The sequence below is a fragment of the Streptopelia decaocto genome (genome assembly GCF_964273445.1).
Source record: "Streptopelia decaocto genome assembly, chromosome: 4".
In the NCBI taxonomy this organism is placed as follows: Eukaryota; Metazoa; Chordata; class Aves; order Columbiformes; family Columbidae; genus Streptopelia; species Streptopelia decaocto.
The window spans coordinates 32,259,385-32,284,358 of record NC_138658.1 but is presented as its reverse complement, the minus strand read 5'-3'; the positions used below and the strand labels follow the sequence as shown (position 1 = coordinate 32,284,358).

General features: G+C 40.3%; 2 protein-coding genes across 7 annotated transcripts in view; both read right to left on the bottom strand.

Annotated features, from left to right (window-relative positions):
- Nucleotides 1-11,207, bottom strand: part of MND1 (meiotic nuclear divisions 1) — a 42,534-nt gene extending 31,327 nt beyond the window's left edge. The window contains exons 1-4 of one of the 2 annotated variants that reach the window (XM_082051710.1): nt 11,111-11,207; nt 9,189-9,254; nt 8,357-8,414; nt 6,414-6,562 (exon numbers count right to left, since the gene is read on the bottom strand). In XM_082051710.1, the coding sequence (XP_081907836.1) occupies nt 6,414-6,562; nt 8,357-8,414; nt 9,189-9,254; nt 11,111-11,113 (276 nt within the window). In that variant the 5' untranslated portion in view covers nt 11,114-11,207. Of the gene's footprint in view, nt 1-6,413; nt 6,563-8,356; nt 8,415-9,188; nt 9,255-10,485; nt 10,911-11,110 lie in introns of those variants that run through there. The other variant, XM_082051711.1, reaches the window with a different exon arrangement.
- Nucleotides 11,208-16,693: 5,486 nt separating this feature from the next.
- Nucleotides 16,694-24,974, bottom strand: part of TRIM2 (tripartite motif containing 2) — a 68,845-nt gene continuing 60,564 nt past the window's right edge. For all 5 annotated transcript variants that reach the window (XM_082051451.1, XM_082051452.1, XM_082051454.1 and 2 more), the window contains 3 exons: nt 24,507-24,577; nt 21,773-21,913; nt 16,694-20,748 (listed from right to left, as the gene is read on the bottom strand). In XM_082051451.1, coding sequence (XP_081907577.1) covers nt 20,596-20,748; nt 21,773-21,913; nt 24,507-24,577 — 365 coding nt within the window. In that variant the 3' untranslated portion in view covers nt 16,694-20,595. The remainder of the gene's footprint in view (nt 20,749-21,772; nt 21,914-24,506; nt 24,578-24,974) is intronic.

The window sequence follows — 24,974 nt, the reverse complement described above, 5'->3', positions numbered from 1 at the left end:
TCTCTAGGGCTGGCCCACCACTGCCACGAGTCAAGCCTGCTACCCCTCACCAACACGTGCCACCTCCATGGATCTGTACCTCAGCTCAGGATCGCACACTTTAAGCCAGCCGCCTCTGATTCTGGGCTCAAGTAGGTACGATTGCTCAATCTCCAAACTGTGTGGAAATACCCTGACAACTGAGCCACTCAATTGGATCAAGAAGGAGGCTGCTCAGGCTGAAACGACCTGTACAGCACAGGTTTCTCCTGCTTTAGTCAGTGGTCTCAGTCTCTATTAAGCAACCTCCCATACAGTAATCCAGTCATAGTATTTGAGGAGGAAAAATATGTCTGTTTAAAAGGATAGAAATAAATCAAGCTACATCTTGAAAAAAATTTATTGTTAAATTTTGAAATTTTCTGTGTGCATTCTGAACAAATAAGGTTCTCTCCTTTTAGTTATGTTGTCAAACAACTCCAGAGGCTTCAAGCCAGATTACTCACCAATATTGTTCTAAATAGTTAAGGGAACAAAATAATGTTCATTACTAACAATAGCATCTCCTAATATAGCATTCCATGAGTCCTTTTTAAAAATTATTTTAAATAAACCCTTTCTCTTTTCATATTTCAATGCTCATAAGCACGAACAATTTGGTACATGTGAAGTCACTCTATTTTGACAAGTTCATTCCTGGGGTTGTGTTGTTTGGTTTTAGAAAAAATAGCTGGCAAAGGAGAGCAAGGATGTACTGACTTCTAAATTCTTCCCCTGACTCAATACATGAGTCATGGGAAGTGAAAATCCCTCCTCTTACCAACCCTAGGGCAGGGATTTAAGGAATGAAACATCAACTAATCTCTTTCATCTTAACTAACACTGGCCCAATGCAATGCTTAGTGGAAGGAAAAAAAAAAATGCCAGAAACTCTCCCCAGGTCTCTGTTGCTTACATGTTTCTTTAAGCAAACACAGAGAACAGCATAAAAAGTCCATCCCTTATCTTGCTTTAAAAAGATTTTGTTTCATCACTGTTGCAGCACAAAGTGACACCATCCTGCTCTCAAAAGGAACAGCAGCTATAATACTGTTTGCCATTAAACTTTCTCTTGTAAAGCCTCAGAATACAAAAGAATAACCCACAAGAAAGCAACATCATGAAAAATAATGTAAATGTGTCAATTAATAATAAAACTGTGAAAGGAACAGTTTTGAACTGAGCAGCGACATAACTGTCACAAACTAGACTGAGAAAAGGAAGTAAACTGGTTGTTTCCCCAGCTACTGGATTACAGTGCCCACAGCCAATAGTTGCACTAATAACTTCAAGATCTTTGAGGAACTTGGTATTTCACATACCTGCCTGTTAAAAATATTATATTATGCTGCAGCAATCCTCTACAACCTTATGGTTTGAGCACGTATCCCTGTCATACATGCTGGAGAGGTGGGACATTCCCCATGGCTTCTGAGGGTCATGGTCTGCAGGATCAGCAGCTCTTGGGTGAAAAAGGCCTCACTGTTACTAAGGACTTCAATACTTAATTCAAGCCAGCATAAAGCAAAATGCAAACAAGCATTAATTCACCTTATCTAAAACAGACAGCACAGTTGCAAGTGTTTTACCAAAGACATAGATGACAAAATGAAAGAAAATCTAAGTGGAATCTGTTTATACTAAGGTTCCATGAGAAAGGTTTCTCTTTTCCTCATTCACTGATACACCATTTCCTACCTTGTAAAACTGTTGTCAAGGTATTGGTTGCATATGTGCCTTCTCTTCTTCGCAGGTAACATATCCTTCACATTCATATCCTTCGTCTAGCAATATGTACATCAGACAAATGTAAAACCCAAACACGCAAGGAGACTAATTATAGGAAACACGTTAGCAGTTCTTGCCTGAGACTGAAACGTGACTGTGATTAACACGCCCGAGTCGCTCATCTCCAGTCTCCTCATTTTATGCATGCCACAAAAATCAACAAAAGGCAGCAGAATCATCAATAAATGATGATCTTTCTGCTTACACTGCATAGGTGAACTTCTTCTTACTTGAAAAAAAAAAAACAAAAACAACCCTAAGCTTCCAGTATTGTTAGGCTGAGAATAAAGATCTAATTTTGTCAAAACATAATTGATCAAAGGTAATTCAAAACTTCAGAACCTGACCGCCAGGAAAATATTGATGAAGAATAAAACCCCATCCTCTCACCTTTTCTTATGGAAGGAAAAAACCCCACCCTCTCAGTAAAGCGCTCAGAGTTCTCTCGATGAAAGTGGAGTTCCATGAAAAATGTCTCTGCTTACAAACCTTGTTAATACCATATTTTTCAATCCACACCCTTGCTCTAGTTTCACCGTCTCATAGCTATACTAATCCAACTATAAACTTATCTAACCAAAATGCAACTTCCAGCATCATTTACTTTTTCAGTGGTCCAATTCAGAGCTGCCTAAGTATAACCACAAGGTGGAGGATAAGCATCTGGCAGAAGACATAAACATTTAGGAGCAGCCATGCCACTGCAAAACAAATCAATACAAAATCCATAAGGACCTACTTAGCAATTCTTACTCTGAGAGTGATCAGCAAAACCAAAAATTGCAGCAGATGCTACACAAACTAAAGATATTAGCTGTCCTTGCTTTTCAAAAAAATGGGAAGGAGTCTAAACAGTAATCCTGGGTTAGAGTGCAGCACCAAGATCCTAATCCTAATCAGATTGGCAGAAGATTTGCAATGTACGTCAGTTCAGGAGTTAGCACCCCTCTCCAAACACCTGTCCCCACAAAAGCAAGTTGAAAGATGGGGTTGAGGGGGAAGCTATGTCAACAGAAACTTTATTTTAAGCAGCATTTTTAATTGCCATATCTCTACACAAGGGGATCACACAGATGACATAACTCCTACTTGAAAAAAATCTAAGGTATACACAACCACTGTGAGGTGTAACATGAAATATCCAGACAAAACTGGCTCTTCCTTATAAATCCTGAGTCAGATTTCTTTGCTACTCAGTCTCCAAATTGCGATGTGGCTCAATAATCACTAAAAATCCTGAAACAAAAATTCCATTTCAAGAACAGTTCCCAGACCAGCCTCACCACCATCACAAGCTCTCCAAGATGCAGAGAACTATGAGCAACTTTGCTAAAACATTATGAAGTACCAATGTATGCAGGCAGAAGGTTCTGTAGCAGGCCCAATTTGTCAAGCGTAAGCCACAGTGCTATGAATTAACAGAATTTGCCTCATGAAGAAGCCTATTCTGTTCCTCCATGTTATTTCAAATGTCTCAGTTCAGCATTAGGGATCATCCCTTTCCCTTCACCACTCACCCGTGCCCTCAGCAAACAAAGACATTGCTTCCTGATAAAAAGCTTTAATTGCAACATGAACTGAACTGCTAGATTTTGAAACTTTTGCTTTAAGTAAGGTGGCTCAGTTCCAGCTTTTAACTGCTGAAGAAGACCAACTCACATAGTTGACAAGTGATCTGGACAAGACACAGAAAGAAAACATGTCTCTCAGCATGCCACAAGCTGTACACAGGAATGATCAAAGACAGGCAACGTGCAACAGAAATGGTACAATAGCTTACTTTTTTTCTCTGCTTTGCATGTTCTGACAAGAAGTTTCGTGATACTCGGTGACTGGATTTAGAAATCCTTGAGAAAATCTGTATGTGTTCACATCATGAATACAAACACTAAAATAGCTAATTTGAACTCACAGACAGAATCTGCTATCATCTTGTAAAAATGTTCAAAGAGCTATTCATAGAAAATGCCACCTTTCTACTGTGTCAACAGAGATGTTATTTTCAGCGACTGAAAATGTTTTTCCCTGAAATGCTGAAACATTTCCATTCTCATCAGAAAAGCGAGGTAATGAATATAAATCTTTTTACAGACTTACAACATTGTCTAAAGAGAGCTCTTACATCAGTAAGCTCATACGTTAGAGCCAGGACTTCGTTTGCAAAACTGGTAGCAAAACTATTTCTTCCAACTGGAACAGTTCTATATTGCAAAACTGATTATATCAGGATAGTTTGTTTCCTACACAAAAATAATAATAAAATAATATTACAATACAATAACTGCATGTCTATCATGTTCCATAATAATAGATGGGATTATGCTTAATAATTTAACAGTACACTTAAAGCAGTACAGCATATGCTTGTAGATAACCCCTGGATAATTATGGTGGAGCACATTAAGCAGATCCTGCAAGACATTCCAAGGAAGATATTCATCAGGATATGCCAGAGACCTGCTCGATCAATTATCTTTAAAATTCATTATGGGACCAGGCCCAAGAGCAAAGACAACACATATGAACTCCTTCATTCAACTACTTGGCTATTATAAACAGCATGAGCAAAACCAGAAAGTATTCAAGAGCATGCTTTGTTCAATTGCTATGTTGGCATCTACGTTCTGGCAAAGCAGACTGGTCTAAAACATGTGTGAATATACTAGGAAGTTGAGTAACTTTACTAGGAAACCCCGTTCCAAGTCAGTGCAGAGGTAAACTGATCTGCCTTAAACAAACAGAACTCCACTGGAAGAGGAATCAGTGCACTGTTACTACCAGTCAGAAAAAAAATGAATTTAAGTCCAGTCTAAAGTCCATGCCTGAAAACAGTACAAGCATATCCAGCTAAATCAAGGAAGTTTTTAATGTCAGGACTCATTTGATGAGTTCTGAAAACAAAGGCAGTAAACAAGCATACAAAATTGTCAGTGGGACAACTTAATATCAACCAAGTTTCAGTACACATAAGGTATAGTTTGTATCTGTGATACTAACAGGTCACCTGAGATGCTGAGAAAGTTACTCAAAACATAAAGCAAGTCAATTGCAAAATCTGAAATTACAGAGTCAATAATTTTGATGACCCACACAGTACAAGAGCTCTCTCAAGCGGCATTTTCCAACTCATCCAAAGCACCTGCCTGAAAGGTCATCAATGCACAGCTCCGGTTAATGATGGAAGGACTACAGTACTTCCTCCTTACTGCCACAGACCCCTGAAGGTATCGCTGGCTCATAAAAATTGCATGAATCAGTGAACAAGGAAAAATGAAGTGAAAGTTCTAGCCCGTCTTGATCTTGAAACCTGCAGCAGACTCATCAGGCATGTGACAGAATAGCAGTACTCTCCTCCCTCTGCCAGACCCACACAAGGAGATGCACAGAATGCCTTTGGAGAGCTGTCTAGAGCGCTCAGGCCAGCAATGAAAACATTCAGGGCAAAGGGAAATTATCTTATGTTAGTTAAAAGAGACCAGTGGACTGAACTCTTTCAGGTTAGTAATGGCTGAGATTTACAAGCAGTAACAGCATAGCAAGGGATAACTGCTGAGGTTACCTCTCAGCTGGTCACACTGCACTCTATGCATAAACAAGAACTTTCAACTGCATTGATCAGGCTATTTAATCTGCTTTGGTGAAAGGTTTTCAGGTTCACAAACTGCTTTTTTAATTCATGCTGAGGAAAAAAGCATGTTTTTATACGGTTGATTTGAAGCTTTAACGAAGTAGCTGAAGTTGACAAAGCTGTACATACGTAAGATAGCAACGGTGATTCCAGAACTACGCCTGAAGAAAATAATGTCTCTAAAAATGCATTTTGCATTAATTCAAATGTTTCTTTGATGAATGGACATAAGGGAATGTGGGACATAAGCGTGGGAAAAGCTGGCAGTGTTGTGGTGCAATCAGACCATAAAGCTAGTTTATTGATCTTCTTATCATGTACTCCAGTTGCAAATAAACTGATGAATACATTTCCCACTCCAATTAAAAGCAAAGAAGACAGTTCCTAAAAAAACAGGAAATAATCAGATCAATAGAACAGCAATGCTGCAACAAAAGATGCCTTGTTCTTCTGCAGAGGGTCATAACCAATTTGCTCTTCTCTCCTAACAAAAGTACAATATGTGATTACACAAGTGCTCACAAATTAAGCTACCAATAAAAACAGACAGAAAAGCACAACGGCCATAAGTAGTATCCATTGCCACATTTACTCAGGATATCCATTTTTGTCCTCTCATGGCTTTTACATCATTATTCCATTATGACCTACATATATAAAAGACACATAATAGCATACGTTGCCTAAATATTTTGAGGAAGTCCTTAAATTATGTTTTGCATCATGAATAACATGCTTTCAGCAGCAAGTAGACAAGAAGTCCTCTCAAGCTCAAACGAGCAATCTTCAAAACTTTTCTGAAGTGATAGCAAGATAATGAGAAAGTCAAACCACATGTGCCACATGATTCCTGTAGTAAAATCTGTGTGCACACATAGACACACATGAGAGAGCACGATATGAAAAAGAATGACAAGATGGTATAAGGAAAAAGCAAGTCCATTCAGGTAAACAAGTACTTGCATTAAAATTGATTTACCTGAGACTCCAGTTCTTCCAGTTTACGCTTCCTGGCATGAAGAGCTTTGCTTGGAAAAGCCCAGAAATAATTGGAAGTTCCAATTCTATCAGTGTCCACCATGCCATCATCAACTAAGCTTTGCAGAATCTCTTTCACTGACATTGAGGCTAATAAAAGCAAAAAATATCAAATTAGAACTGCATAACATCTAAACTATGGATATTATGAATTCCATAATCCATCATCTACAATCACCTCCAGGAATATTTTACTATAATGTCAGTTAGCTGGACAATTTCAACAGGACACCACGCTTGATGTTTACTTGAAGGAATGAATCCCTCCAAAATCAGCAACTTATACATAAAGGCTGCTATTCTACACAGTCTGCTACTAGGTGTTTGTAAAACATTGCTCATGAGTATCATAAAACATAGACACAGATTGCAGTACAATACCAGAACAAACTCATGAGAGGGTAGTTGAGAAGTTGTCTTGCAATCTTAAATTTAACATGGATTAACTTATAATTTCTTCATTAGGAAGGTAACCACATTTCACTTTGTAATGCTTATCGAAGCATTTAACAGCAGCAGAGGCACTAAAGCCATCTGTCTACAGATTCAGGAGGGGCAAATTCTACTTTTTATTATATTCAGTTCCAATAAAGAAAGTAATCTGCAGTCAGAAGGATTCAAAACACCTGTGAACATAATTGCTCATTTTCTAGCAAATGTATGGTATAATTCACCATTTAAAAAAAATGATATCTGTTCAACAAAGAGAAGTAGTTATTATTATCCTCAGGTGCTGCAGATATAAAGACTTATGAGCTAATTAATGGTTTTCAGTGTCTGACTTGCAATGTCAAGTCTAAGGGGGTCACAGATCAGGAACATCCAATTTTTTGGAAGCTATATGCTGGATGCCAGTATGGCGGTGTTTCCATAGGCCAGATGTTTTCTTTCTTTTTTTTTTTTTTTCAGAGTAACTGTGGCTTGGGTTGTATGGCTAAATGTCTTCATATTCAGAGGCAGGATGAATTTGGACTACTCAAAGGTGTTAATGGTTTTAGAAACTCTACACTCTGGATTTTTAAATATGCAATTCCATTTCATGTATTTACTGTTTTGCATCCTCTTCGTGCAATTTGCAATTAATCATATGCATTGACAAATCAATCAAGACAGCATCACATCTCTTCAGAAGCCTATGAGTGCCTCTGTTAGCTGCTGACGTAACAGAAAACCACTGCTTTGCAATATTCATATGTCTGTGGTTCTTTCAACAAGTTCATTTACTCCTTGTGTGCCACAAAGATACACTAGTCAAGGACAGTGGCAACTACACAAACGTTACGCTTCATCCCCCTTCTGTCAGTCAACATAGAAGAAAGCAGAATGAGGAACATATAAAACAACTCAACAGCAGAAGATAAATCCTCTTGGACCTAATCCTAAACCAAGGGATCTCATCACAAAGGCTTTCACTGAAAAGACAAACCCCTTCCATTTGCAGCTGACCAGCCATTTTTTGGGGGGAAACTGAACACAACTTTGACCATGGACTAGTATTTTAAGAAATTTGTGACATTACAGACAGAAATTTGAATCCTCTGTTCACTACCTGAGTACACATAACAATTCCATAGACTGATGGTCACTGCAAGTCAGGCATCTCAGAGCCCAGGAAAAACCCCATCCTGTGTTGAAGTGGTTCACTTGGAGTCAGCTGTGACATTTTAATAATCTCCCATTTTGGCCCTAACACCCAAGTGACAAACAACAGCAAACCAAGGTACGAGTATGTGTTAATATGACTTTTAATGCTACGGCCCTGCCATTGACCAGTCTCCCTTTCTAGTTATTTTTTCCATTATAATTACAGTCAAAATCCTAAATTTGTAGCCTGTCCCAGAAATGATTAATGACTCAAGAGAAATAGCTTTTGTAAACACTTACTGATCCCTTTTTCTTTTGGAGCAATCTTCTCTATATCCTTCAACTGGAACACGTCTTTCTGTGCAAAACATAAAAGACACTTTAGCTCCAAATGACAGAATCAACTAAGCCTGAGTGGTTTTTACACTAAATCAATGCCAACAAAAGCAAGCAGGAAATACATTGCATGTTTATATTTTGCTAGGGAAGTATCCCTCAATAGAATTAGAACATTCTGAGATTTTTTTAAAAATACTATTATTGTAACAAGCCCTGGTCTTTTATTTGGTACTCTAAAGTCACCGTATTTTGCCTGAAGTTAGACTGTAAACCCCTTGGGGCAGACAGAGCCAAGGTCAGACTGTCAGCACCAGATGCAACACATCGCTCAAATACTCAAATGTCACAATGTTTTTTTTTAATAGGTGAAACATCATGAATTACACATCACCAATATAACTGTTTGGATCTCCAGGTTTCTTCTCCACAGTGACTTCTTCCAGGTCTACTCCCATCTTTCCTTACACTCAGATTTCTTCCTTTTCCCACAAGTGGCAGTGAAATAACTCATCTCTTGCTATTTCTTTCATGGTAACAGACTCACAATGAGAAGATTTGCATGGGGAGCACATGAAGCATTTAACACCACCTGTGCATCTTCATGCCTTAGCTCCACCCAAGGATGACCTGATCAGAAGCCACATAAATCAAGCCCTGTCCCTGTAATTAATACATGGACACAGGACTGGAGTGAAATGCAGGATATACAGAATTCATCCACATCTCCAGTTAAGCTCCTTTTAGGACCTGTTTTCCCACCAATGTAAATGCAGGACAATTACAGGTTACTTACTGTTTCAAAAAATATCTCCATCATGCGAACTCTCTTCTCCTCAAAGCTCAGGCCTTTTTTCTTGGACTAGAACAGAAAAAAAAAAAAAAACAAAATATTCAGCCATTTAAATAATTAACATCTGCTCAGAATTCAAATCTATTTACTACCGAGTTATATTTGCCATCCTTTCAAATAACTTACCACTAACCCCAGACTTTCAGATAAACTATTTATTCCCAAAGAAACATTACACTAAGCTAAACCGCCTGTAATCTATTGAACTGATGGAGCTATATTCTGAATTTGGAGCCAATCCTTCACACAACCAAATCCAGCTCAAGCCTCAATGTTTCTCAGCATACCCAAACAATTCCTTGTTTTACCTTACTAAATTAAAAGTGTGTATTTATACCAATTCTCAGCAACTCATCCAAATGCTTAATAGTCCTTAGAAAGATAAGAAGGAATATCTTGGGTTTGTCGTATTGAATTTTTTTTTAAATCTTGTGATATAGAGACACTGGGGTGAGATGCAGGCCATTTAAGTTTTTCGAGGAGATAAAGTGCATTTTGAGGTACTACATCCTTCTTCAAATTTCCTATCCAACTTTATAGTTTCAAGGTCACATTTTAAAAACTGTGTTTCTCATATTTCCTTTCTCTGCAGTTGTGTGACCAAGCAGTAAATAACATGGATTGCAAGAGAAGCAAAAGGCAGAAATGACCATTCACAAACTGCTATCAGTAATACAAAACTGAGAAATATCCTCCTCTGATCACTTTCAGAGACACTATTTTGACACGCCCTTTGTAAAGTTAGGATCTAAAATATTTCACCAAGAATTGGGGCTTTATTAATAGTGTTTAGCATAGTCCTCCACAACCCAAAAGCAGTGGCTGTAAGGTGAATGAGGAACAACTTTCCCCTGCCCCACTCCCTGCTTCGCCAGCTCCAAGAACCTGCGCTGCTGCGTGTGGCTACAGGCAAGTGAAAGGGGGAGAGCAAGAGCAAAATAGGACGGTGGCAGAAAAAGGGCTCCCTGAAAAAAAAAAAAAAAAAAAAATAAAATAAAAATATTATTACCCTTGAGTCTTGAGTCAATGGAAGTGGGGGGGTCTAATAACATGGTGCTTTGAAAAAGATGTGTGGGTTTCTTTCCAAGCCCTGACAGAAGGGCTTAACTGCTGCCTCCTTCTTAAGTAAATCACACAGCAGGGCAGCATAAAATTATAAATGTGCGTCAAGAGCAAAATAGCCAGATTGATTTAGATTTCAAAAATGTTATTAATTTTCCCGTTGGTTTCCATCTCCTACCTCTTTGCCCGGTGTTCCACACCAGGCCCTTCAGTTTCGCGGTCACCCCCGCTGCTGAGGTGGCCACAGGTACGGACGCCGCTCCGGGCCCAGGGCCCGCCCCGGCCATTCCGGTAGCTCGCACCCGCCTCCGCCCGGGCACACCAGGGGATCCGGCCCACCCGTGGGCCTCCGTGGGCACCGTGCCCCCCTCAGCTGAATTCACGTTGCTCTTCAAGACACTTGCCACAGCCAGGCAAGTAAACGGCCTACGCCACGGTAACGCTGCACGGCCGGACCTGGCCCGGGGGTGCTCATGGGGAGGAGCTGGGCAGGGCGACCGGGACTCCCGCTGCTGCCGTGCGGGCGCTGGGGACACGGCCCCGGCGGCAGGCGGGCAGCTCCCGCCGCTCTCCCGCAGCGGCCGCAAGGGCGGAGGGCGGGCGGAGGGCAGGCGGGGCGCGGGCGGCCGGGACCCGCAGCAACGGCGGCCCCGCCCTATTCCCACAGCCCGCACCGGCGCTCGCCCCGCCGCTCCCTCCGCAGCCTCATTGACCGCCCGGCCCGGGCACGGCACCGCGGCCCGGCTCAAGTCTCTAGCGAGAGCAGGCGGAGGGCCGCCAGCTCCACCGCGGGCGCCGCTTACCATGTCGCCGGCAGCGCAGAAGTTGATTTCGGCGCCACCGAGAGGGAAGAGGCTGCCGGGAGCCCGCCTGCGCAGCTCGCAGCGCCGCCTGCCGCCCGCCCCGGGGCCACAGCGGACCGGGCTGCGGGGCGCGCCTCCCCGGCGGAGGCGGCGGGGCCGGGCCGAGGGGCGGGGGCTGCAGCGGCCCGGCCTCCCGGCTGCTCGGAAGCAGGGCCGTGCGGGTTGAATGATAGAAGAGGAAAATGATGCGTGAAATTATAGTCTGGGTTTTTTAATGCTCGATACCATCAACCAAGAAATAGATCCTTGCGATTTGATACACCAGTCTTGCTGCACCAGAAAGCAGATTATTGTTTCTCTCTCATTTTATGTGTTATTTATAATACTGTGTTTGGCTGTTTTTTTCTCTTAAACGCATATCATAGGCACTCATAGGCAGGTGAAGCTAGGAAGCAAAACTCTGCTTTTGTCACCAACTACCTATGTGTTGCACAAGGTGCAAATGACAGAGAATGTGTTAAGGTGAAGGGGCAGTCCTTAAGTTTTGCATTTGGCATTTCCCAAGCTTTAGATCACAATTTTCTTGAGTTCAAATTTTGTCTTCACTTGTTTCTCAGTACCTACTTATTTTATATTTCCTGTAGAAAGTGTGATGTTCTTGACATGCCCTTGCCACATCTTAAAAATATATTTACCATATTATTGAAATTAATAAAAATGAGAAAAAAAAATTAAATCCTACCACTGTTGGCTCCGATCATCAGGGGAAAAATACTTATTTCTCAATCTCTCTCAACACTGGTGTGTTTGACAACCTGCAGGGGACACGCTGTGTGCCTGCAGGCAGCTGTGCCTCCGAGATGAGGCCCTGGGCCTCTGTGCCAGCACTGTGGATTCTTTTTTCTCCACGGCCCAGCAGCAAAGGTAAAATATGAATAGATTAGAAGTGGTCTGCAATGATGCATATGGCACAAATAGCCCATGGTAGGAGCAACAGGACATGGAGAAGTAAAAGCATCTCTTGTCTGTGGGAGCACATCTGGTGTTGCTTGAAACAGTTGTTGTGATGACTGTTCTAGGGACTTTAATTACAGTTCATTTTAATTACTATATGTGCTGTAAATTACCCTCCTTCAGCTATAGCAGTTCTGAGAAACTGCTTTGCAGTTTAACAGCAATGGGTTCGTATCTGCCATACTAATAACAGGGTTTAAATTCAAGCAAATGAAAGCATGCAAGCTGAACTGTTCAGGCAGTCTCCAGGAATATTTTCCATCGTCTTTGCGAGGTGCCCCTTTTTGTGAAACATGAGGTTCTCTTCCATGCAGACCTGGCTGTGATCCTGTGCCTCATTGTGCACACCAGTGTATTACTAATAATGAAATGCAACTTAGGGAGGACATTATTAATACAAAGTTTAATATTCATACAAAACACAAAGCTGCTTCTATGCTTCCTTGTGCACCACATATTCAGATCACTCACCTGCGATGAAGTCTGTTGGCACGCCTCCTCATCTGCCGTGAGGGCTCATATTCTGTCCCACTGCTTTTCCCTTCCTTTGGCCAGCCCTCAAAGCCAGCATGTCCCCACGCTCCCTGTGACAGTTGTTTCCCTCCCATCACCGTGACCTTCTCTCCCAGGATGTGGGCCCCTTCCTGAAATAAAACTGAGCTCTGCTCCTTTTTTTACCGCTGCCAGGCAGATGATTGTTACAGCACTTGCAATGCACCTGTTGCAGCGTGGGTTTTCTCCACCTGAGACATGAGCAGCAGAGTGGGTGTGGGAGCTGAAGGTGCTGCTGCGAGAAGAGGGAGAGGGAGGATGGGGTTTCAGAGGGATGCTCACTCTGAAGTGGGCTTGAGGCATCTACCTTGGGGCTTCTGTTCAGAACACTTGTGAGGCAGCGATGCTGCGGTGTCCCTGTCGCACCTGAAAGTAGACTGGCCGCAAACACCCAGCTCTCACCCCTGGATGGAACTGACGTGTGGTCAGAGCACCCACTTGGAGCCACAACTGGAAGGTGTTCCTGGTTTCAGCAGTTGAATGTGATCACAGCAACCAAGCCAGCCCAGCACATCTGCCTCCAAAACATTCGGTCACACTCGTGGGCGATGGTGGGGCAGGTTTTCTCCACCTGTGCCCCCTGGAGACATCCAGGCTCAGCTGTCCTGGGTGCACTGGCAGCCCTGAAACCCTTTCATTGCCAAATCTCTAGGCCTGATTTATTCTGTAATAAGAGGATCCTTAACACCTCCCAAATTTTGCAGCACCAGATCAAAGCTAACTAGTTTGAAAGAGCACTGGGTGGAAGAGGTCCCAAACACAGGGAGAACACACAGGAGCATCTCATGCTCTATCATGTGAGGGTAGTTTCCCGTTACTGAGTAAAGTGGAATGAACAACCCCTAAAATGCGTAAAGGTCTGACATATTTAATAGCCTTCAGAATGTCTAAATGTGGTATTTCACAAAACTGCTATTCATACACTAAAAACAAGACAATGCATGGAAGTACTGTGGAAAGGTGATTCATAACTGTGCCTTTCTATTAGAAGATTGTTCTCCTTTCCCTGTGATTTTCTTAAGCTTTAGCAGTTTGGGCTGAAGTTCTTTTTGCTAGGTGTCTGTCTGAGATTTCAAAGTACAGACAAAACACTTCTTTGCCATTCCTGGGATAGAGAAAATACATTGCTTTGTCAGTGTTAAAATATGCTTAGACAAAATTAGATTTGTACCCTCCTTAATTTGGCTTTTACAAATCTGTAATTGAATGACATTCATAAACTCTGTTTTGAAAGGACATTAAAGCACCAATGTCAGGCAGGAAGGCTGTGAAGTAGGAAAATGAAAATTGTCTGACCTACTTTAATTTTGTTCTTTTCATATATATGCACCATAGTGCAGTCCTTAATTACATGAGCTATTTTTTCAGCAGAAGGAATTCAAGTTGAACGGCAGATCAGTTTATTTCCGGAAAAGTAATAGCAAACCCTCTGAGTCCTGTGGCTACCTCCCACAATATCTGTATAACTGACAGCAAAAAGATGCTTCGGTAGAGCTTGAGGATGGAGGACAAGAGAGCTCTAGGAAATGCTCACCCATGGGAGGTGATACCAACTCCTCTGAGGTCCAAGCAGTCTGTGGTGCGATGTGGCCAGGGATCAGGAAGCAGTGTCATCCATGAGTATCCCACACAGGCCAGTCTCTACAGCATTTGCTGCCTCATTTCATCCTCAGATGAGGATCCTGCTGGACTGTAAGCAGATGTTCTCCCTACAAACATCTAACCTGGTGAGAAATGCTAGCTGGCTTTCCTCCAAAACTGAACTGCTTCCACAGCTTTGCTAGCAGAGCTGCTGAAGTGCGTGCTTGCCAACTCATTGAGGTGAGTAGCTTAAATACTAGTTTTTGGTAACTAGGCATTTCACTAAAAGAACGAGGGAGCATTCATATGCCTCACTCAGCCAACAGATCTGCGGGTCAGGAGCCTTCAACTGGAGGTAGTAATAAGTAGCATGGGGCAGGTATCTCTTCCACCAGCACATCTGGGGCCTGGGGAGCACATCTGTCCACAGAAATTACACTGTTCCAGTTCAGCCAGATAAGCTTTGTCTGGTGCACATGAGGGAGCATTCACATGAACTGTCAGCAAAACTATGGGGACAGTTAACTGCAGAGCTGGATATGAAACAGAACTTCAGCCTAAGGAACAATTAAACATTTTTGAGTATGCAATATTCGTTAAGTGGTCATCACTCTAAAGAGAGAGATCCTGGTTAAACATGGGTTCCCAAAATACACACACCTTTAGTTATTTTGGCCTTACCCTCCCTGACACTGTTTCTCCTTGGTGATACTGGGCTCTGTATTCCGGTTTACAGCACTTTCAAAAGTTCTTGCTGCCACATCTAAGTGGCACAGGGAGGCCAAAGAGGAAGTTGGCCTTTTACTGCAGAATTTTCCTGGTAAAGGGCAGTGTTCTCCAGTTTAAACATCCTGTCTGTCTGATTTTGCTCACTGGTAGAGAGCCCCTGCTGTAAAAATCCAGGGGACAGAAAAAATTTCTAGCCCCCCAAGAGTCTCGCCTACTCAGCTCTGTGGTTTCAGGGTTTCCTTGCTATTTCTTCTGTTCTTCATGGTCTTGTTTGCCTGGGAAACAACAGGTGCTCCGCAACTCCAAATGTCAAACCAACACTGCTCTGCTTCAAGCTGTGGGTCTTTTTTAGCTGGCAGCCAAATAAAGGCTCTTGTAAGCATCTGAACTGCAGGGCAGGTAGACAATATACTCCAGTACATTCAGCACCAAGACTATTTTCTGGACACATATTCATCTCAAGACTGACAAAGAAAACCAAAACCAATCCATTAGGTTATAGTAAGTTTGCCTTCAGGAGAAAAAAAGGCCTCAAAACATGGCTGCTGACATTCCCTATGACTTGCAAGAAAGAACAAAACATGGATTCCTTTAGAGAGTTTGAGGGCAAGACCCATGAAGAAAGATGGCTTCTCTGTATTTCAGGTGTCTCATTTGTGAGTGTCCTGCCACTGAGCAAACACACATCACCGAGGCTGTCCTCTCCAGTCCTCTCCAGTGAGATTGTTTCCAAGACAGATGATGTGTCTGGAGATTCTATTTTACTTTGTGGGTGAGTTCCTAATCACACTGAGTTCTCAAAGGATTCAGGTTTGGAGCAATCACCAGTGACCAAGAAGACACATGTACTATGTAAAATGAAAGTTAACATGAGCTGAAAATTTGTTCTTACAGGAAGGGAGTCAGAGTGAACTCCTGAGGCAATTTTTCTGTTCTTTACAATAATTTATGTTTGATATTCTGCAGCAGACCTTTGAAAGGTTATAGCACAGCATAGCTGAAAGGTACTGTGTACTTCTGTGAAGCAAATGAAAGATTACAGCTCATAATCTTACTGCTGCCAATGAAAATGTTAGTTTTGATGACTGAACTGAAGAAGGAAGGGAAAAGACAAGGAAGCTCCAATTCGTCACTTTCTTCCCGAGAAGGACCCAAGTCCCTCTTTTCCTCTGTGTCTACATAAAAGCTTAACACCCATGAAACGATCTGTTTTCTTGGCTTGTGACCTGCAGTGTCAGGGTTTCCTTTTGGAACAAGAATACTCATCCTCCTGCATCCGGCTATTTTTAGGGACAGTGAATATGAGACATGAAAAATAAATCCTCAACCATGAAAATAACAGAGGAAACAAGCTTTATTTTTATTATTTGAAATTTTTGTGCGTGGTAAAGGTACACATTTGACTCTGGTTTTCCTACATTTCCAAGACAGAGTAATTTTTTTTAATCATCGGCTAAAGCATCAAGAATACCATGACACACAGGAAGCTAAAACTACACACACACGCAAACACTTTGATGCGCATCTTTCATCCTTGACCTTAAGGAGACAAATTTTGTATTTAGCCTTATGGGGATTTAAAAATAAAAGGTGAGAAGAATATTTCATTATGAGTGTCAAGAGAGTGCAAGGCTTACGTGTACACAAAACATATGAGATTGACTGGAATGTACAAAGACTTTTTTTTTTTTAAAAAAAAAAAAAAAAAAAAAAGGAAAAAAGACAGACTCACTCCTAGAACTGGAAAGCTCCAGCATATCAACTGGTAGAGATTGCTAACAGGGGTACTGCCATACACTGTGCAGCTTAGGGAACATTCCCATGTCATAAAGACAAAGCAAAAGTGTCAGGGTTAAGGCCATGTTGCTCACAAACATCAACTGAAGTGCTGTACATTCATCAGGAATAATACAACCCATTAGGAACCTTCCTGCTCTGTAGCACAAATACCTTTCACGCACTCTCCACAAACAGGCCAAAACAATCACTGCTCCTAATTCTTGAAGAAAATTTTCAATGTACATCATGACTTCATAACTTGCTGTCACCCACAACCAAAAGTCATTTCTTTATTATAAACGCAACATATTGGGCACTTGTAGTTCTCATTATGGCAATACTAGATCCTTAGTTATAGAAAATATTGACATAAAATCAACAGCCCTCTAGCTCTTACAGAAGAGCATTTACTAATAAAGAGCTCTCCATCTACGTTAGGCAAATGCTTGCCTAAACTATTTTCCTTTTCTTTTTCAGCTACATTGCTGCTGGTTTAGCCTATGTAAAGGTCCTCTACTGTTTATATTGGATTTATCCGAATAGCTCTTTTTATTCTGTTCACAAAACAATGAAAATACCGTTGGCTAGTTTGTCCTAAAATGCTCCAAATTACACAAGATCTGATAGCCTTTTGAAATAACGTCTGAGTTGAAGATTAGTTAAATGAAGCACATGCTTTCACCATTCATGCTGTGCTGCTAGTCAATTAGCATTCCAGGGAAGTCAAGGGAACTTTTGGTTATACCTGAAATCTGGCAGCAGAATGCCAATAAAGCCTTTAATAAATGCAAACAACTCAGCAAATCAAGTAGTGCAATTCTGATGTTCACTTAATTGGAGGAGAAAAAAATCTGCCAGTTTTTTAGATCATAATTTCTGCTTTGGTTGTTCTCTGTAAGGTTTGTAAGCCAAGCATCTTCACTAAGTTGTCTTCAGAAGCTAAAAGCAATGCGTTTCTCAGTTTACCAGTGCCAGGCAGATAAGGTCAGACATTGGAAGGGAATGCCATATATGCTGCTGAATTTGAAATTGCAGTGGGCAGCATTTGCTATCAGAAAGAACTCCAAATGAGTGACATTCTTCAGGTGCAGTGAGTGCTGCTCTGGTGATAATGTCAGAAAACCCTAAAGACTATTCAATCTTAATTAAAAAATCCACATCACCCCTAACAGCTGTTAGCTGGGTTGTAAGAGAGTTGCGTGCAGCATTCCACATTTCGTCAGGTTGCACTATGTTGACATAGGTTATATAAAATCCTGCTAAACAATACTGAGTAAAAGGGACTGAAAATCTTTTCAAGAAGAGTGCATACGTGGAACATCACTGTCTTAAGTATACGTTTTGTTGTATAGATTAGTGTCTGATTTCCGACTCTGGTTTTCTCAGAGTTCCTGGCAACGGAGGACTTGGCAATGTTTCGTGAGTGGAAACCATGCAGGTTTAGTAAAACATTATTATAAAAATCCAAATATGGAACTGGATTTGATTAATATTATCCATAACTGACACTAGCAATACATTTTCATTTCTTTTTTATGTCAAAGAACCTGTGCAACCTCTTTTCTTTGTTAATACAGTTTAAATGCTACATAGCTTTTCTTCATCGATAAATTCACCATTTAAGGGTATTCCAATGTCAGAAGTTATTTGTTTGCCAGAAGGTTGTTTATAAGGACACTTAGAAGGAAACTACTTGATCGTCAGAAAATTTGATCTACAACTGTGTTAAATTTTGATAGGACAGTTTATTGTATAATGACTGAGATATTGTCTTCAGAATTTTAGGACAAACTCAGTTCAAGCAGAGGATATTTTGTTCTTTTGGTAATAACAAATTTGAGTTTTAACATTTCAGGAATGTTACCATTTCTTTCCCAGGTGCATTATATAGTCCAAACCTTAAGCCTTATACGCAAAATATTTATTCCAATGAAATAAGGAAACTTATCTTGCACAAGAATTTGAAAAGTGGCTCTGTGTGCAAAAAATAAAGGGAAGAAGAGGAAATATCATTAAGAAACAGTAATTAAAAAACAGGCAAACTCCACATTTAAGAACCTTGGGGTCTGCATTTTTACAAGTCAAATGTGTCTTTACAAAAAAACCATTAGTTTTTCTCAAACTCATTGAAACAACAACCTTAACCTTTTAGAAATAAGACAAATACTTACACCGAGTAATTTAACAAATATTTCTTTCCATTTTGCAAACATGCTTAAAATACTCCCTTGTTCCTGACCCAGTGCCCTTTTGTTGCAAGGCCCTAAAAATGAGAAAAGACAGTACTTCCCAGGCTATTGCAGGCATTGGCAACAAGCTCACCAGCTCCTCAAGTGAGGTTTAATAGTGAGCACCACTCTATCTATATTAGGCTATGGTAGCAATTCGTCCTTTGACCATTGGATTTAGAAATGAGAGTAATGCCAATGCTACTTTAAAAAGGACAAGGTGACACTTAAAAAAACAAACATGAAAACCAGAACTAAGTCATATGATTGTAAGCATTTTCAATTAAATTAATTCTTCAACAAAGAACACAACAGAGAGATCTGGCAGGAAGAAGGAGGGGCGTTTTTCAGAGTACTGCCATTGTCAAATGGCATACATACGTTCCAGTTTGCTGAAATAACCTACATTTACTTTATTTTTGTGTCAGTCATACATACACACATACAAACAAATCAGAACTAATCTCGCAGTCCTTATTTTGTCTTCTAACAAAATTCCCTTTGATGAAGGACTTCAGGAATTGGTTCAAATTCATTCTTATTTGTAACATATTTTTTCTCATGTAAAAACAAATAGCTTTGGTAACCCTTGGCTCTCCTATACAACCTCTGTTTACCACAGTTCCTTTGGTTGTATAATGTAGGTCCTCCATAGGGGTACCTCTCTGGCTTTCTGTCCTGTGTGATGCTGCATTTTATTTTATTGGTTAATACAATGAGTTGCTTTAAGGAAACATGGCAATGAACAGATACAAAAGAGTGGCACACATGAGGTTAATTGAGCTGACATTGTAATAACTTTGATCCTAATGAACTGGTTTGGTGTAAAAAGGTCTGTCGTTATACTGAAATCCAGTTCTCATTAATGTATCACTACAATTAAGTTTTTCAGAGCTTTAGAAATGTCAGGTCTCTGCAAAATCTTTCCAGAACATTGAGCAAGAGGAAGAGTGAAAAACAAGCACATGAAACAATCCTTCATTAATCCCACATGAGTAGGGAATTTGCATTGATTCTCATAGTGCTAAACGTTGAGCTGTGTCAGGTCTGACAGTTAGAGCTAGATGGATTTTGTGAGACTTAACCTTATACTAAAAGGACCTACTTGTTATAGATAGTAAGACTGAAGAATGTTAAAATTGTAATACCTACCATGATAATGAGATCTAGAAGATTCCCAGGATCACCTCTGGGTTAAATAATGCATAACAATGATTCTTCTTCAAATTTGGAAGCTCTGAGCAGGAGCTACCCTTCGCAGTCTTCAAAAAGCTTTGGGGACTTTTCCCAAATTTTTCTCATTTTTGCCTAACCAGTTAATTCCAGTTCCATAAGTTGCTGTTTGCATTTAGTATCACATTGTCTTTATGAATTCAGTTAAAGAGGATTTTGTATATTAACCCTTACAACAAAAAGTTCAGTGAGAAACATAAGAGGTGCAAGTCCTATGTAAACAAGGTAAGTTTAGAAATTAACATAAGAAGTCCATAAGAGACTCCTTCATTATTAAAAATGAATTCAAAGTAGGAGATATCCTGCATTGGATCTCTAGGATCAGTCTTTTCTTAAGGGTGGACGATTATCCAGCTCCAGAGCTCATTGCTACTGTAAATATCGATAGACCTTGAAGCAGTGATTTCCAGAGTCTGCAACTACAACATGGCCATCTGAAGTAAGGGCTAGACCTTGGGGACCATAAAGAGGGTCAGCAGAGGTGTTAATGTAGGATAAAAACGATCCGCTTCCATCAAAAACCTTTGAGGGTTAGAAAGCACAGAAGAAATGTTATGAGTAAAAAAAGGCAAAATAACAGACTCAGGTCTGCTCTCAATTATAATGTTATACTTCTCATTTCTGAAATGGATGACATACACTAAACAGGAGAGAATCCGATCTGTAGTTTTCGTAAGATACAAGTTTATATACAAATGCATTTTCTTATTAAAAAGAACTAATTAAAGCTGTTAGGATCTTTGACAAGAATTAAACATGCAATGAAATAATAACAAAAAGAGCACTTCAGCTGTTCCTCATTCTAAAAATAGCCAACAACAGTAAATCAAACTCAATCAGGAACTCAACCAACACCATGCTTGCCTAACAAATATTACGGTTGTGGCTAGCCTGACTCTTAGGTTCCCACACAGAGACCACCAGGAATTTGTTTACACTGTTGATAGTGCTTCCTGAGAACAACTCATAAGCAGCTCCTTCATTTTTATATTCAGTGAAAATAATACCTACACTTAGTTATTTTTTAGATATTCTTTGGAAAATAAGACAACTTTGTGATTAGCGCTAGAAAGATTAAAAAAAAATAAGTGCAACTCTCAAAAGCAGAATATTGTATCAATATTTCAAAAACATGAAAAAAAACAGCTGCATTTGGTTCAGGGTCTATACAAATCATTTGCTTTTTGGTATTTTTCCACCATATCTCCAATTTTCTGTTATGGTGATTATAAATTACTATCATCTCAGCAAGGCTTGCAAGTCTCCTAACTCATTAAATAGCTTTTGGGGAACTACTTGGAGACAAAAGCCTTGGTAACAGTAACCATCAGAGTTCCTAGCATTCCCACCGGAAAATCCACAATCTGACACCACCCCTTCTAAAAGGAGACAGACCAGCCATGAAGTATATCAAAGGCCATGTTAGAAATCGCATCACTTCTAATGTGCTATCCTGTTTCTTGGGAAGTCTCAAGACTTCTGTGGTCAGAGTTATCAATCCATTAGTTTTCCTAATCAAGTACCTTTGAAATACAGAAATTTATACCTGTATTCGGCTGTTTCCCCAATCTGCTACGATAATATTTCCATTAGAATCTACAGCTACTCCAGTTGGTGCATTAAATTGTCCATTTCCTTCTCCATTTGATCCAAACTTCAGTATGAATTCTCCCTCCTGGTTAAATACCTGTATGGGTTAAAACAAAAACCCGAATATGGCATCATATCAAATATTAATAATCTACTACTACCAGTTCACCTGTTAACAAAACTGAGAATTGAAGAGTTCCCAGGAACACACCTCCCCTACACACACACACATTGAAGATTGGAGGAAATGTGCCCATCTCTCCCTCCAGCTCCATTACACCATAAGGTATTTCCCTTCTCACTTAAGATCTGATTCAGCTCAGACACAGAGGTGGAGGGCCCCAGGAACCCTTCTGCAGCTTGTGCATCTTGAATTAAGAAGAGCTGACCACAGATAAAGCACTGGGAGTCAGTCCTGCAGAGACACAACTGAGCAGATGCACTCTTCTCTAACTTTTGTAATCTAACAAATGGTGAGAATCATGGCATGCAGTTCTCTGTATAGACAGTTCAGCAACTGAGTTCTCTATGATAGTAACAGGTTTAGACAGCAAAAAGATGAGACCCATCAATGACTATTCTGTCAGTGACCTGGATGCACCAATGGGACCAAGCAAGATACAGGATGTGTCATTTATGTAGTACCACAGGCATTTGCTATTTTGGTCCATCTTGGACCCTCTCCCAGCTGTGCCACAGGGTCCAACAGTGTTTTTAGAGACCAGCACAAGAGACCTTGCACAAGAAAATACAAAGACTGGACAAGAGCCAAGTGCACACTGAAGTGATCAGAAGGTGGAAGATGTGAGGAAACCATCCTATTCTTGAACACCCTCAGTGAACAGAGAAAAAACATTTGGGGGAGGAAATTAATTAAATACCAGGTTGGTGCCTTAGATGATGAAACTAGAAAAAAGTCAACTAATAAGAAAAAAAAAAACAGGCAAAGATGTATTGTTCTCTCCCTGGGTTAAAATGGGGATGGTGAGAGACCCAGTGAAAGAGAAGCCTACATTGAGTAGGATTTTCCATAGATGATCCCTGAAGGAAGGAAAACGCTTGGAGGTTAACGGGGGAGGGAGGATAATGTTGCTGCATGAGGATGTTTAATTCAAGACATTGGTGGCAGGAAGAGGCTTTGGGATTGACAGGAGTTAAATTTATTTATTTACTTATACATTTATTAGTTAAAACAAAATTTACTCTCTGCTCTTTCCCCACCATCTAAGAAAAGATAACAGCATTACCCAGATTATAAATTACTCTCCCAAATGTCAACAATTACCTATACTGATTTAGGGTACACTACAAAAATAAGCATCTCTTCCAGTTAGTACCAAATTCTAACAAATAACATTTTCATCCCATTGAGTCATCCCAGAGACAGATGGGAATGTTCTGTTCCCATTAGGAATGTAATAATTATAAATTTGCTAAGATGCCACACTTCTTACATCTCTTCACTTGCTTTTTTTCATTTTAGTTTGCCCTTGTTGTTAACTCTCTCCAGGCATTCTTATTACCACAGCAAGTCCTGCTGCTGGAGGGGTAATTTATGGAGTCACAGGGCTCCTGCTGCTAAACCACGTAAACAATCTGCATTAGGGCTCCAGGAGCAGTCTTAGTTTCTTCGTTGCAATCCAAACCACATGAGTTGCTACTTCCTCTATAATTCCAAAAGAGTACAAGAGCAAGGCCGCTATTCAAAAGCTACTGCTCAAGACACGAGGGTTTCTGTGCTCAGACAGTGATTTCCTATTTCAGGTGAATATATAAGACTTATCATTTCAGTTACCAGCAGTGAAGAGCTCGACTGAGGGTTTGTCTTTGTGTTCAATCAGAACATTAGGTGAAATCCCAGGGATTTCTCCGGTGCGTAGGACCAGCGCACATGGCTGGAGGACCCAGGTAGGACAGCGTTCTGCTCCCTCTGTCCTCCTGCTGCTGCGTGTTGAGGGAGGGAGAGCACAAAAGAGGACTGAAAGGGAATGTTACAGCCTGAAAACAAACCTGCACAGGTGAGTAATTTCTGAAATGGCCTGTTCATATACATTTTTCATCAAATGCCATCTCAACATGTGTGCTTGTTTGGTTTATTACTGGGACAAAGAAACAGACCAGCCTATCTTACCATGACTGTTTAACAGGACATGAGTCAGGACTTCCTAGGGGTGTAAGGACTAGTGGCCAGTTCTGCCCAGTGCAGGAGTTACTGGATGAAAACCAATGGTATACCAGGTTGTAAATGGATCCAGATCTTAAAGCTTATACGTATGGAATTAAAGATTGTCAGCTATCTTTAATTTGTTATCATTGTATTCAACTAGAAATGCAGGAAGCTTTTACTGGAAAATTTAAAAGCAGTTACCAGACTTACTTAAAATAGGAAAGAACACAGGGTAAGTAACAAGTTTGGCAGAGAGCTAATAAGAATAACGAAGTCAATAATATTTAACTCTGGTATGACTTCTGTTTAAGTAATTGAATTAGAGAACATTATAGTGGCACCAAAGGCAAATAATTATATCTCCAGTAAGGAATACACAGCATGCAGATGTCTTTGAATGTGCAGTCCTTATATCAGACCTCATACATATACAGTGTGGTCTCTTTGTTTATAACAATATTTTCACCAAGAAAGTACCATAATAAAATAAAAAGCTTTCCAAGTTGCCATTCATTGACAGTACCTTGACAGAATGGTTATGAAAATCTGTAATGATAATTTCATTGTTGCTGTTTACAGCTGCAAAATGAGGACCTGCAATGCAGAGGAAGAAAAAAAATAACAATAAAACTAAACCAAAAAGTTTGCTTAAATCAAAAAAATGACAGAATGTAATATTTGGCTTCTGAGCAATAATAGTCAAATTGAGAATATCAATTTCAAATTAAGAGTGATTTCATTTCATGTTTTAGAAAGCTCAGCATACCCTTTTGTAAACATAATTTCTTTTTCAACCGGTTGTCAGCTAGTGTTATCAATAAGCGTTGTTCGTGCCTCCCTCCCTCCCATACAGATGACTATGTAGATATTTATGTGCTTATTAACAAGACGAAACAGGTAGTGCTTAGGCCTAGAGTTGTGTACACACTGAAAATAGTTCTCGAAAATGTTCATATGAAGTCTTAATTGAAATCTTCTGTGCTTTCTGTGC